Below are 14,867 nucleotides of genomic sequence, written 5' to 3' on the forward strand. Positions count from 1 at the left end.
ACGCTTACTCCTTGGAAGAAAAGTTATGACCAACCTAGAGAGCATATTCAAAAGCAGAGACATTACTTTGCCGACTAAGGCCCATCTAGTCAAGGCTCTGGTTTTTCTTGTGGTCATGTATGGATGTGAGAGTTGGACTGTGAAGAAGGCTGAGCACCAAAGAATTGATGCTTTTGAACTGTGGTGTTGGAGAAGACTCTTGAGAGTCCCTTGGACTGCAAGGGGATCCAACCAGTCCATTCTGAAGGAGATCAGCCCTGGGATTTCTTTGGAAGAAATGATGCTAAAGCTGAAACTCCAGTACTTTGGGCACTTCATGAGAAGAGTTGACTCATTGGAAAATACTCTGATGCTTGGAGGGATTGGGGGCAGGAGGAGAAGGGGACGACAGAGCATGAGATGGCTGGATGGCATCACTGACTCGATGGACGTGAGTCTGAGTGAACTCCGGGAGTTGGTGATGGACAGGGAGGCCTGGCGTGCTGCAGTTCATGGGGTCGCAAAGAGTCAGACATGACTGAGTGACTGAACTGAACTGAATGTGAATAATTTAATATGCACAGTTAGGCTAAGGGGAAAGATATATAACATAATAGTATGGTGATTTTTAAATTTTACAGTAAACCTTAATTTGTTCATCCTAACTTTGCTAAGTATACAAAGAAGATCCCTCTGAAAAACTTGGACTTAATTGGAGAAAATATCACTATTCCCTTCAGCCCATATCAGATTCCTCCTGAAAGTTCTACAAACTAAGTAATGGTAGAACAACTAAAATCTAATGAACTATTTTCATCTGCAAGTGAAGCAGCTTCTCTTTTGTTTGGTCTTATTAAGTGATACACAGAAGTATACCCTCCATTTCAGAACATATAGCCCAGTGCAGCTGTATGCTATCATCTTCTTTATCTTTAATCTTTTCTTTTCTCATCAGATACGAAAGAGCCAATCACTTAACAGGTGTCTACTGGTCTCCACTGTGAAAAGCATATATTTAAAATGAAATAAAAATCCTATATAGAAGTCTAGTTATGTAGAAAATTGATAAATAAATGACATGAATTAATAAAGGAACAACTCAATAATTTACTTACTGAGACCACTGTAAGTAAAACACAACCAGATTTCATAATGAGTCGGGAAGCCATCTGAATTCAGATCACACTGTCAAGGGCTTGAGAAACACCACCTACCACCACCATCAGCGACAGGCTATTAACTGTGCATGAGTCATTCAGGGAAGGTTAAGGGAGGCTTGTTGGTCTTGATGAATGATTGTGAGCTTGATAGGAAGCTGAAGGAAGCTCCAAGAAGATTATTCTGTTAAAGACTCTGTAACCTTTGAATGCTGTTGTACCATCGCTAAGTCGTGTCTGACTCTTTGCAAGCTCATAAACTAGCACACCAGGCTCCTCTGTCTTCCACTATCTCCGGAGTTTGATTAAATTCATGTCCATTGAGTCAGTGATGCTATCTAACCACCTCATCTTCTGTCACCCCCTTCTCCTCCTGCCCTCAATCTTTCTGAGCATCAAGGTCTTTTCTAATAAGTCAGCCCTTCACATCAGGTGGCCAAAGTATTGGAGCTTCCGCTTTAGCATCACCTTTAAAGAGCACATTTCTATTCAAGACAACTCAAAGACTTTGTACATGGCTGGACACTAACTTGTGTTCAAGGTTAATGTAGAGAAAGATGCTATTCAATTTCCAGGAAGGAACTGAGTCATTAAAGTCATTGAGTCCTTGCTAAGGAGTGAGAACTTAACTTTAAGGTGTAATTAAATGGTTTTAATGCCTTGTGGCTCAGACGGTAAAGAATCTGCCTGCAATGTGGGAGACCCAGGTTTGATCCCTGGATTAAGAGCCCCTGGAGAAGGAAATAGCCACCCACTTCAGTATTCTGGCCTGGAGAATGCCATGGACGGAGAGCCTGGCAGGCTACAGTCATCACAAAGTGTCAGACACAACTTAGCATCTAACACTGACTAACTAACTGAAGGCATGATAAATGAAGGGACATGATAAAAGGTTTGGATTAAAAATATAAGTCTAAGACCAGTGTGAACAAGACAATGGAAGATAAAGGGTATGAAGGCAGATGGAAAAACAAATGGAAATATTTGAGATGAGAAACAGCAGTAGTGAAGTTGTGGAGGGGAAGGGGGAAGGGGCGTGTGCATGAAATAGACGCTGGCAGAGTTTCAGGACAGAGCAGGTATTGTGGCCCGAGAGAAGCCTGTGTTTGGAACAGTGGACCTCAGAATTGTCAAGGCAGACAGCACTCTTTTCATCGTAACACTAACATATTACTTGTCATTTTCACTTTGTTTTGAAGCAAAGGCAATAATAGGTAAAAGTGCAGCAGGAATCAAGGCAGTGGCTCCAAACAAGGTTGTTGTTTAGTCGCTAAGTTGCGTCCAACGCTCTTCAACCCCATAGACTGAAGCCTGCCAGACTCCTCTGTCCAAGGAATTTCCAAGGCAAGAATACTGGAGAGGGTTTGCCATTTCCTCTCTTGGGGGAACTTCCTGACCCAGGGATCAAAACTGCATCTTCTGCATTGCAGACAAAACTCTTTCCTACTGAGTCACCAAGAAAGTCCAGTTACTGTATTCTTTTTAAAATAATAAAATAAAAATTGTATATATTTAAGGTGTACAACATGCTGTTTTTGTATACCTACACACACTTACTAGACCTCAGTATTTTAAATTATTGACCATGGCATTAATTGACTTAGACTTGAACAACCTGAATTATTTTCAAGTAATTTTTCCTTTAATTAAATTCTGCTAATATCATATTTAATTATTATAATGCCTTGTTATTAAACTAATGTTTTATCCTTTTAGAGCAGTATGAAAAATTAATATTTCAGAAATATGGGTTGAATTATTAAATGATATAATAATTTATAGATACATATTATTGAAATGCTCTAGGATTTGGTGGTGCTAGTGGTAAAGAATTCACCTGCCAATGCAGGAGACATGGGTTCAATCCTTGGATCTGGAAGATCCCCTGGAGAAACACATAGCAACCCACTCCAGTATTGTTGCCTGGAAAATCCCACAGATGAGCCTGTTGGCCAAAGCCCATGGGGTCTCAAAGAATTGGACAGGCCTGAAGTGACTTAGCATGCACACAAGGATTTCACACTCAATAATAAGTTCACAGTTTTATGTCACACTGTTAGGTTGTAGACCAATAAAAATATTTTTATTTTAAAGCATTTAAAGATATTATTTTAAAAATTACCTTCCTCTAAGAAAATGCAAACAGTTTTGTACTGGGTCATAAAATCATTTAGTACTGAAAGTGAAAAGTGAGGACAAGAGATTCAGATATATCTTGACCTGAATTGCTATGATTCTAAATATTTTTTAAATATATTTTGAATTAAAGATATATCAGATTCCAAGGGGTTTCCGAGGTGGCGTTAACTGTAGAGAACCCACCCGCCAATGCAGGAGACCTAAGAGATGCAGATTCAGTCCCTGCAGGAGGGCATAACATCCGACTCCAGTATTCTTGTCTGGAGAATCCGCATGGACAGAGGAGCTTGGCGGGCTACAGTTCATAACGTCACAGAGTCAGACACATCTGGAGCGGCTGAGCATGCATGCATGCAAATTCCAAAGATATACCAAGTCCTTAGAAAATCTTCCGGTATGATTTTATAACCTTTTGTGATCTAACAGAACTCTTGAACTCCCTAACCAAGACAATCTGAGAGGTGAGATTTTATGCCTCCGTGAGTGCTCTGCTTCCTCGTATCACTTCAGTTTGTTAGCGCACACACTGAATTGGGTAGCATCGCACTATTGATCAACAAAAAGCCTCACGCTGTTGTGGAAACCAGTGTAACCATGTCTGCTTGAAGAGCTTCTCTGCATTTCTAAATGTGAATTTTACAGAAGACCAAACACTTTGTTAGAACTACATTGTTTGTCAGATTGCCGGAGGCACAAAAGTTAGAAAATCTCTAGTGCTTGCTGCATTTTGCTAGGCTGTTTATTAATTTGCTCTGTTGAGTTTTTGCTATGAGATGAAAAAAAGATGTCCCACGCAGTATTAGTTCCAATATTCTTTTATATTTGTAAATAAAAATATTTGGAAAAGGCCTTGGAGCAGAATAATAAAGTTTTTATGATATTTTTTGACGCAACTTGATATTATATATATCTTATATAGTGGCATATCACTTTTATACTCACCTAACATGGATAGTATCTGTTCTTAAGCAACACATGATCTTCATTGCTTTTAAACTCTACTTAATTTTGGTAAGATCATTTGCTTATTTAAAATTAATAACACTTGGAAATAATGTCTCTTTTTAAAATATCTTTAATCTACTATTTTAGAATAAAATTTGGCTTAACTATTACTTGAGTCCATTATCAAATGATTTAAAAATTTAAGAGTTTATTGTTGAGACTATGCTTTAATGTACTTCAAATATAATATACAAATCATTGTTCCAAAAAAAATTCTCATCTTTCTCCCCAGGATCTAACACTTTAAGATACTAGAGCCTAATTTTTCTTCCGTGGAAGACAAAATGAGTTTTTTTTAGACAAATAGATAGATATAGTATATGTATAAATTCACATATGAATGCATATATACACATATGTAGGTGTTTTTATACATGCATATATATGAAGCAAACCATTTTTAGTTTATTTAACTTGAAATCACTTACCTTATCAATTTTAGTTTTGCATGTTAAATGAAATAATGACAAGGAGAGAGAAAAATAAATATTTTTTAAATATTAAAATAATTTTTCCAGCATGTAGACTATAGACGGTAAATTTATTATGACAGAGACCATAAGGGCCCCTCTGGACAGACTGCACAGCAACCTTGAGTGATAAGCTTGTTATTTTATGAGGCTAGAAGTCCAAATCATTACAGATTTTAAAAGGAAATATTACCAAAAAAAAAAAAAAATCAATGACTACCAAGAAAAAATTACAAGGCATTACCAAAAGATAAAACACCAATAGCGTTTCAAAGATATTTGAAAATATCTCTTCAAAATATACAATTTGAAGAGATAGACCATCAAAATCAGAAAAGGCAGGGATGTTGAAATTATCAGACCAGAGATTTAAAACAACTGTGTTTACTACACTAAAGGTGCTAATGGATAAAGTAGACAGTATGCAAGAACTGGACATGGACCAACAGACTGGTTCCAAATAGGAAAAGGAGTGGGTCAAGGCTGTATACTGTCACCCTGCTTATTTAACGTATATGCAGAGTACATCATGAGAAACGCTGGGCTGGAAGAAACACAAGCTGGAATCAAGATTGCCTGGAGAAATATCAATCACCTCAGATATGCAGATGACACCACCCTTATGGCAGAAAGTGAAGAGGAACTAAAAAGCCTCTTGATGAAAGTGAAAGAGGAGAGTGAAAAAGTTGGCTTAAAGCTCAACATTCAGAAAATGAAGATCATGGCATCTGGTCCAATCACTTCATGGGAAATAGATGGGGAAACAGTGGAAACCGTGTCAGACTTTATTTTTTTGGGCTCCAAAATCACTGCAGATGGTGACTGCAGCCATGAAATTCAAAGATGCTTACTCCTTGGAAGAAAAGTTATGACCAACCTAGAGAGCATATTCAAAAGCAGGGACATTACTTTGCCGACTAAGGTCCGTCTAGTCAAGGCTATGGTTTTTCCTGTGGTCATGTGTGTATGTGAGAGTTGGACTGTGAAGAAAGCTGAGTGCCAAAGAATTGATGCTTTTGAACTGTGGTGTTGGAGAAGACTCTTGAGAGTCCCTTGGACTGCAAGGAGATCCAACCAGTCCATTCTGAAGGAGATCAGCCCTGGGATTTCATTGGAAGGAATGATGCTGCAGCTGAAACTCCAGTACTTTGGCCAACTCATGCGAAGAGTTGACTCATTGGAAAAGACTCTGATGCTTGGAGGGATTGGAGGCAGGAGGAGAAGGGGATGACAGAGGATGAGATGGCTGGATGGCAACACTGACTCGATGGACGTGAGTCTGAGTGAACTCCAGGAGTTGGTGATGGACAGGGCGGCCTGGCGTGCTGCGATTCATGGGGTCGCAAAGAGTCGGACACGACTGAGCGACTGAACTGAACTGAACTGAACTGATGCAAGAACAGATGGGAACTGTCAGAAGAGAGACAGAAAGTCTGAGGAACCAAAAAGAAAAAATACTGTAACAGAAATGAAGGATGCCTTTGATGACTATATAAACACTGGACATGGCTGATGAAGAATCTACAAGGTTGAAGATGTCTCAGTAGAAACTTCCAGGGTTCCCTGGTGGCTCAGTGGTAAACAACCCACCTGCCAGTGCAGGAGACACGAGTTCAATCCCTGATCTGGAAGAATCCCACATGCTGAGGAGTTGAGCCCGTGCTCCACAACTGTTGAGCCTGTGTTTTAGGGCCCGGGAGCTGCAACCACTGAGCCCATGTGCTGCAGCCGCTGAAGCCTGTGCCCTAGACCCTGTGCTGCAAACAAGAGGAGCCGCCACAGTGAGCAGCTCCTGCAAGGCAGCTGGAGAGTAGCCTCCACTCACTGCAACTAGAGAAAAGCCTGTGCAGCAACAAAGACCCAGAACAGCCATAAGTAAATGAATAAAAAGACACCTCCAAAGCTGAAAAGCAGAGAGAACAGAGACTGAAACAGTAAAAATAAAACCAATACTCCAGCACTGTTGGGACATCTATAAAAGGTATAATATATGCACAATGGAAGTACCAACATGAGAAGAAAGAAAAATTCTACCAATAATAACTAACAATTTTCCTCAAATTAATGTCAGACACAAAACTACAGATCCAGGAATCTCAGTGAACCCCAAGCAGGATTACTGCTCACCACAAAAAAAAAAATGACTGAAAAGTATACCTAGGCATTTTCAACTATGGAAAATCAAGGAAAAAAATCCCGAAAGAAATCAGAGAGAGGAAAAATCACCTTCTCCATAGAGGAATAAAGAGGAATTACACTTACCTTTCCCTCAGAAACTATGCAAGCAACAGATTAGAGTGAAACACAGCCATCTCTCGGTATCTAATGGGGAGTCAGTTCCAGTATCCTCCACGGATACCAAAATCCATGGATGCCTAAAACCTTACATAAAATAGCAAGCACAGCTGAGTCTCATATCTGCGGCTCCCACGTCTTCGGATTCAACCAACTGCGGATCGTAAAAGTAGTACCCAATCCAAGGTTAGTTGAATCTGGCAATGTGGAACCCTAGGATATCGAGAGCTAACTATATTTAATGTTTTAAGATGAAAAATACCCATCGACCTAGAGTTCTATATGCCCTGTAAAATTATCTTTAAAAGTGAAGCAGAAATTGACTTTTTCAAACAAAATTGAATCTATTGCTGGTAAGACTTTGTAAAAAATGTTAAAATTATTTCTTTAGAGAAAATAATAATGTAGGTTAGATAGTCAGATCTATATAAAGAAAGGAAAAGCATCAAAAAGGTGTAAGTGGAGATAAAATTAAAAGTTTCATTTTTTCTTATTCTTAATTGATCTAACAGGTGACAGTTTGTTCAAAATAGCATCAACAATGTATTTGATTTTGTATACATTTATAAATATATATATGATAAGTAGATATATATGTATATATCTCTGATATATGTGTAATTTGATATAGTGTAGTTTGGAACTGCATTACCTGTAAATGTATATTTCATACTCTAGGGCAGCAACTAAAAAAGTTTTAAAAAAGGTATAGCTGACATGTTAGAAAGGAGGAAAAATGGAATCATATCAAATTCACAGTTAAAACCACAAAAGACAGAAAAAGAGTGAAAGATAAAATAGAAACTGAGAAGAAGGACAAGAAATAGAAAACCGGTACAAATATTCTATATATTAGTCCAGTTACACTGATATTTACTTTGAATATCAATGGCTTAAAATACACCAATTAAAAGATGAGGATTGTCAGAGTGGATCAAACAAGATGCAACTAGACACTGTCATAAAGAAACCCACCATAAATGTAAAGACATCTATAAATTGAAAATATGTGTATATAGAAAATCATACTTTGTTGTTGTTCAGTCACTGAGTCATGTGTAGCTCTTTTGACCTGATGGACGGCAACATGCCAGGCTTCCCCGTCCTTTACTATCTTCTAGAATTTGCCCAAATTTATGTCCATTTAGTCAGCGGTGCTATCAAACCGTCTCATCCTCTGCTGCCTTCTCATCTGCCTTCAATCTTTCCCATCATCAGAGTCTTTTTTAACTAATCAGTCAGCTCTTCACATCACATGGCCAAGTATTCGAGCCTCGCCTGCAGCATCAGTCCTTCCAGTGAATATTCAGGGTTGATTTCCTTAAGGATCAACTCGTTTGATCTCCTTGCAGTCCAAGGAACTCTCAGGACTCTTCTCCAGCACCACAGTTCAAAAGCACCAATTCTTCAGCACTCAGTCTTCTTTGTGGTCCAACTCTCATATCCGTGAGATGGCAAGAATCCTTAAAGTGGCAAGAATACACAGAAGAACTATACAAAAAAAGATCTTCATGACCCAGATAACCAAAATGGTGTGATCACTGACCTTGAGCCAGACATCCTGAAATGCAAAGTCAAGTGGGCCTTGGGAAGCATCACTGTGAACAAAGCTAGTGGAGGTGATAGAATTCCAGTTGAGCTGTTTCAAATCCTGAAAGATGATGCTGTGAAAGTGCTGCACTCAATATGCCAACAAAGTTGGAAAACACAGCAGTGGCCACAAGACTGGGAAAGGTCAGTTTTCATTTCAATCCCAAAGAAAGGCAATGTCAAAGAATGTTCAAACTACTGCACAATTGCACTCATCTCAAACACTAACAAAGTAATGCTCAAAATTCTCCAAGTCAAGTACATGAACCATGAACTTCCAGATGTTCAAGCTGGATTTAGAAAAGGCAGAGGAACCAGAGATTAAATTGCCAACATTTGTTTGATCATCAAAAAAGCGAGAGAGTTCCAGAAAAACATCTACTTCCGCTTATTGACTACGCCACAGCCTTTGACTGTTTGGATCACAAGAAACTGTGGAAAATTCTTCAAGAGATGGGAATACCAGACCACCTGACTTGCCTCCTGAGAAATCTGTATGAAGGTCAAGAAGCAACAGTTAGAACTAGACATGGAACAGACTGGTTCTAAATCAGGAAAGGACTACACCAAAGCTGTATATTGTCACCCTGCTTATTTAACTTATACGCAGAGTAACACAAACTGAAATCAAGTTTGCCAGGAGAAATATCAATAACCTCAGATATGGAGATGACACCACCCTTATGTCAGAAAGAGAAGAACTAAAGAGCCTCTTGATGAAAATGAAAGAGAAGAGTCAAAAAATTGGCTTAAAACTAAGCCAAAAAGTTGACTTAAAATATTCAGAAAGCATATTCAAAATATGCTTTGACATAGTCAATAAAACAGAAATAGATGTCTTTTCTGGAATTCTCTTGCTTTTTCAATAATCCAGCGGATGTTGGCAATTTGATCTCTGGTTCCTCTGCCTTTTCTAAAACCAGCTTGAATATCTGGAAGTTCATGGTTCACGTATTGCTGAAGCCTGGCTTGGAGAATTTTGAGCATTACTTTACTAGCGTGTGAGATGAGTGCAATTGTGCAGTAGTTTGAGCGGTAGTTTGGGCTATAGACCATAACCAATTTTTTAAAAATGGAAAACGTAGTGTACCTTCTCTCTACCATATGAAATTAAACTAGAATGCAGCAAAACTGGAAACCAATAATAGAAAATAGCTAGAAAATTCTGAAACACTTGGAGAGTGAACAATGCACATAGGTCAAAGAAACTTAGAAAATTTTAAGTATTTATATAAATGGAAATGAAAACGAACCTGTTGGATCTTTTATTAGAAGAAAATACTGACGTAGCATGTTGAGAGTGCATTTTAGAAATTAACTCACACATTATTATCATAAAGTTGTATTTGCAGAGTAAGTGGGGAAGTAGACAAACTGCTCATTTCTAGGGACTGTGGAGAGAAATGAAAATGCACAGTTACAGCAGAAAGCCTATACCCATACAACTGAGAGCTAAAATACTTGTTTATTACAATTATTAGTTGCCAAAAGAGTAGAGGTGTTAACCTGGGTCCATAAATCATGAATGAGCCTTGGTGAGAGAACAGGGTGGCGATCAGGGGTATAAGCGTCCGTGAACACTTTGTGGTTTGGTCTGGGAAGGAAGTCCATTGCTTATATGTAATGTTTCCAGAATTTTAGAGTCACTGTCTGCTGATTGACAGGTGTCAGTTAGACTGCATTTCTACCAGGGACTTGCATGATGAGTGGGTTTTAGAAGACAGCTGAGATGTTAAATCCAATCAATATTTAATGGAAATTTATTGAGACTCTTCTGTGTGTCATACTGGCTATTGTTTGTAAAAGATACAATTTTTAAAAAACACAGGAGTCCTTGCTTTCAGAGTTATTCTTCTACATAATTTTTAGACTCTTTCAAAATTGAGCAAAGCATAACCACAATTGATGGCATTGAAAAAGTTGTTTGTTTTCATTCTGCATGGGATTTGACTCCTGTTAATTAGAAACAAGTAAAAATATCCATTGGAAAGTGACAGGACAGTCATAATGGGTCATTCTGTGTGAGCACCCAGCGTAGAGCGTGTACTATATGCTAAGTTAAAAATGTTTTCTGTTCAAGGTAACTGAACTGCACAACATCAAAAATATAACCAGGCTGCCTCGAGAGACAAAGAAGCATGCAGTGGCAATTATCTTTCATGATGAAACGTCAAAGACATTTGCGTGTGAATCAGGTAAGCAATCACAGCCCTGTCTCCAGCTTGAAGACCTGGAGCTGCTTCTGACACAATAGCCTACATGGATTAAGATCCACCTATGAACTGCATGGCTTATTGTGGGGAGAATGTGCTGTGGAAGACCATTAGTAAGCTTGGTCTCTCTGTTGCTACAGATGTTATGGGTGCCTGTTTATTTTCTGGCTGTGTCTGGATTTTGTTCCCAGGTGGTCTGAGGACTTCTGAGGTTTCCATTCAAGCTTGGAGAATTAAGCAAACAATGCCTGTGGGGGTGTTTGTTAGAGCAAGCTCCTGACATGTGCTGTGGCTCTTGCCAAGTGCCGTTGGAGGCAGTTGGTAAGGCGTTAACAGTGTAAGAGTGTGGCACGGGAGCACAGCCACGGTCCCTAGACGCTCCAGAGCAGACCTGTGAGCAATTGGTTGCTTTCATAGATCCTCAGTATTACAAGTTAAATACATTTCAGATTGAATTTTAGCATCCCAGTTCATAAAGCACTCTGACATTATTGAGACACTAGGCAGTTTATCGTTGGAACTCGTGGTGTTTCTCATTTTGGAATTCCTGTGAAAAGTGAAAGTCGCTCAGTCATGTCTGACTCTTTGTGACCCCATGGACTATACAGTCATAGGAATTCTCTGGGCTGGAATACTGGAGTGGGTAGCCGTTCCCTTCTCCAAGGGATCTTCCCAACCCAGGGGTTGAACCCAGGTCTCCTCCATTGCAGGTGGATTCTTTACCAGCTGAGCCACCCGAGAAGCCCTGGAGTCTCTGTACTGTGTAATATATTAGTTGGCTTATTATAGTTTTTTAAAGATTTTTCTTAATGGAACGGTGTTTTCATTGTATACTGGATGGAAGCAGAAAGCACTACGTCTTTGAAAGATGTGAATTTAAAATAATGGTTAAGTCTTTTAGGAGATGCTTTGTTAAGTAACTTTTTAAAAGGAGTAAACCTTCTGTATTTATGGTTAAAGTTTATAGGTGTATTTATTACTGGATTATATTATTCAAGACTGGTAAGGTCACTTTGCCTAAATAAATTGCTCATACCTACTCACCTGCACTTATCTTAGTTTTGCTAAATTGAATTAGAGTGTGTCAAAGTGTTCCTCTTTCCTTGAATGCCTTTATCCTTTTTATATACTTTCTTCGATTGCCATCTGACCTCATTTCATCATTTAGAATTGACTTTTGTGGTGGTTGAATAGAAGTCTTTCTGGTAATATAAATCCCCATGTGATAATAGAACCTGTCCCAGCCTTGCTAATATCATATATTAATATCCATGAATAATCATATATTAACATCTGTGCCTTCTTGTTCACTGTCTTACTACTTGACCACTTCAGTTTTCTCTGAGCTCTTAAATAATGTCTTAGATTAAATCTAATAACTCCCAGAAAACTAGTTTTCCAAAACAGATAAAATATCATTTTCTCTGTTGTTTGTATGTTTCAATTTTCACTTTTGTTTTACAGTTTTTAGTTGTCCTGAGTTGTGTTTTGGGTACAGAGACAGTACTGGAGGCTATTATTTCAGATAAGAAGGATATTAAATTATGTTTCTACATAATTCTGAAATTTATTTTTTTATTTTAATTTATTTATTATTAACTGGAGAACAGTTGCTTTACATTGTGTTGGTTTCTGCTATAATTCTGTAGTTTAGGCTCACAGCTGTAAACCCCAAGTCTGAAACTGGAAGATTTTATTTACTTTGTCATTGGTGGTGGTTTCATGGTAGAATTTTGAGAAATGAAGGTCTCTTCATTCAAAGAACATGGCCTTAAATTCCAAGAGAAGAGTTTCCTGACAGTGAAGCTGAGGCAAGATCTAAGTGTAAAAATGAAGAGTGCTTCTGTGTGCAGTTCTTGCAGAGAGTTTTCAGCTAGCTTAAATTATGATTAATTTGAGGTTATTATTTTTTAAACCATTTTTAATATGTAGATGTAACAATCTGCTTTTAGATGGTAGTAAAAATGTTTAAAAAGTCATGGCACAGCTTTTTTAAATTGTCTTAACTTCATGGCATGCCAGTGGGAAAAAAGGAAGTACTTAAAAACTGATAAGGAATTTGAGTACTTTTCCTCAGAAGTTATGTTTTTTAGATAGATACTAAGATGCAGTAGTCTATATCTTTTATTAAAATGACAAAATTATATGGAAACAGACTACACTGAAAAGCAGTCAGAGTTGTGAAAATCAAAATAACAAGATTAAAGCCAAGATTAAAATGAGCTCTCACATTTATTTGGAATGAAAGTGCAGATAAAATTGTACTGTCATAATGGTTAGTGGGAATGTGAATTGTTTCAATTATTTTTTCAAGAAAACTGACAACTGCTGTTGTAAACATGTATACCCTTGACTCAGTGAACCTTTTGGGGAACGTATTTGGTGTATTATACATTATGTGTAATGATAACAAAATCGCTGAATGCCTATCAAGAAAATTGTTGAATAAATCATAGTGTATCCTTATCATGAAATATTATACAATCACTAGCAAGAATTCTAAATAACCCAATTAACGTAAAGGCATTTTGTGAAGTGTAGTTCTTCAGGCAAAAGAACCAGCAGAGAAGTATGTACGGAGTCACATTTTGTAAAAGAAAAAGTGAGAGAAAGAGTGTGTGTCTTCACAAGCATTACCTGAGGGAGAAGAGATGATAATGAAGTGGGATAGAAAGGAAGATGGGTAAAATCAGCAAGCAAAAAGGAAAAGTAAGAAAATACAGTGAACAAAAAAAAATATCCAGCATACAAACTGTCCCATTTGTATGAAATTATGCGTATGTGAGGTCTCCAGGTGGCACAGTGGTAAAGAACCTGCCTGTCAATGCAGCAGACACAGGAGATGGGGTCTGTCCCTGGGGCGGGAAGATCTCCTGGAGGGGGGCGTGGTAACCCACTCCAGTATTCTTGCCTGGAGAATTTCATGGAGGAGCCTGGTGGGCTACAGTCTCTGGGGTCACAAGAATCAGACACGACTGATGTGACTTAGCACAAGCACATGCATATGTGAATGTAACCATGAAGTTTTTGAAAAGTTAGTCATCAGGAAAATCCAAATTAGACCATAAAGAGACATCACTATGCATCTGTCTAAATGGCTAAAATTAAAAAAAAAAAAATAGTGAGACCACTGAATGCTCACATGGTTGCAGGAACACTGGATCAACTCATACATTGCTGGTAGGAATGTCACGTGGTACAGCCACCCTGGAAAATGGGTGGCAGCTTCTTATAAAATTAAATATGTAATTATTACACAATCCAGCAATTGCACTCTTGAATATGTATCTCAGAAAAAAAGAAGAAAGAAAACATACTCACACACACACACAAACACACTCCTGTACAAAATGTGCTCATAATAGCATTATCCATAATAGTCCAGAACTGGAAAGAGCCCAGAGGTGCTTCAACAAACTGTGGTATACCGACCCCATGAACTACTCCTCAATAGTAAAAAGGAGCAAACATTTGATACATATAGCAATCTGGAGGAATCTCAAGTGAATTATGCCCAGTGAAGAAAAGACAGCCCCAAAAGATTATACACTTTGTCATTTCATTTATACAGCATCTGTGAAAGGAAGCATTTTACAAACGGAGGACATGTTAGTTGCCAGAGATTAGGGATAAGGCCTAAGATCGTGGCATCTGGTCCCATCACTTCATGGGAAATAGATGAGGAAACAGTGGAAATGGTGTCAGACTTTATTTTGGGGGGCTCCAAAATCACTGTAGATGGTGATTGCAGCCATGAAATTAAAAGACGCTTACTCCTTGGAAGAAAAGTTATGACCAACCTGGATAGCATTTGCAAAAGCAGAGATATTACTTTGCCAACAAAGGTCTGTCCAGTCAAGGCTATCGTTTTTCCTGTGGTCATGTATGGACTGTGAAGAAAGCTGAGCACCGAAGAATTGCTGCTTTTGAACTGTGGTGTTGGAGAAGACTCTTGAGAGTCCCTCGGACTGCAAGGCAATCCAACCAGCCCATTCTAAAGGAGATTGGTCCTGGGTGTT

The 14,867-nt window shown here is 38.4% G+C and overlaps 1 protein-coding gene across 1 annotated transcript in view; it reads left to right on the top strand.

Moving 5' to 3' along the window:
• The window catches only part of DOK6 (docking protein 6), a 383,598-nt gene that overhangs the window by 148,931 nt on the left and 219,800 nt on the right, over positions 1–14,867 (top strand). The window contains exon 3 of the mRNA XM_040264342.1: positions 10,716–10,830. Coding sequence (XP_040120276.1) covers positions 10,716–10,830 — 115 coding nt within the window. The remainder of the gene's footprint in view (positions 1–10,715; positions 10,831–14,867) is intronic.

The sequence above is a fragment of the Oryx dammah genome, unplaced genomic scaffold (assembly GCF_014754425.2).
Source record: "Oryx dammah isolate SB20612 unplaced genomic scaffold, SCBI_Odam_1.1 HiC_scaffold_22, whole genome shotgun sequence".
In the NCBI taxonomy this organism is placed as follows: Eukaryota; Metazoa; Chordata; class Mammalia; order Artiodactyla; family Bovidae; genus Oryx; species Oryx dammah.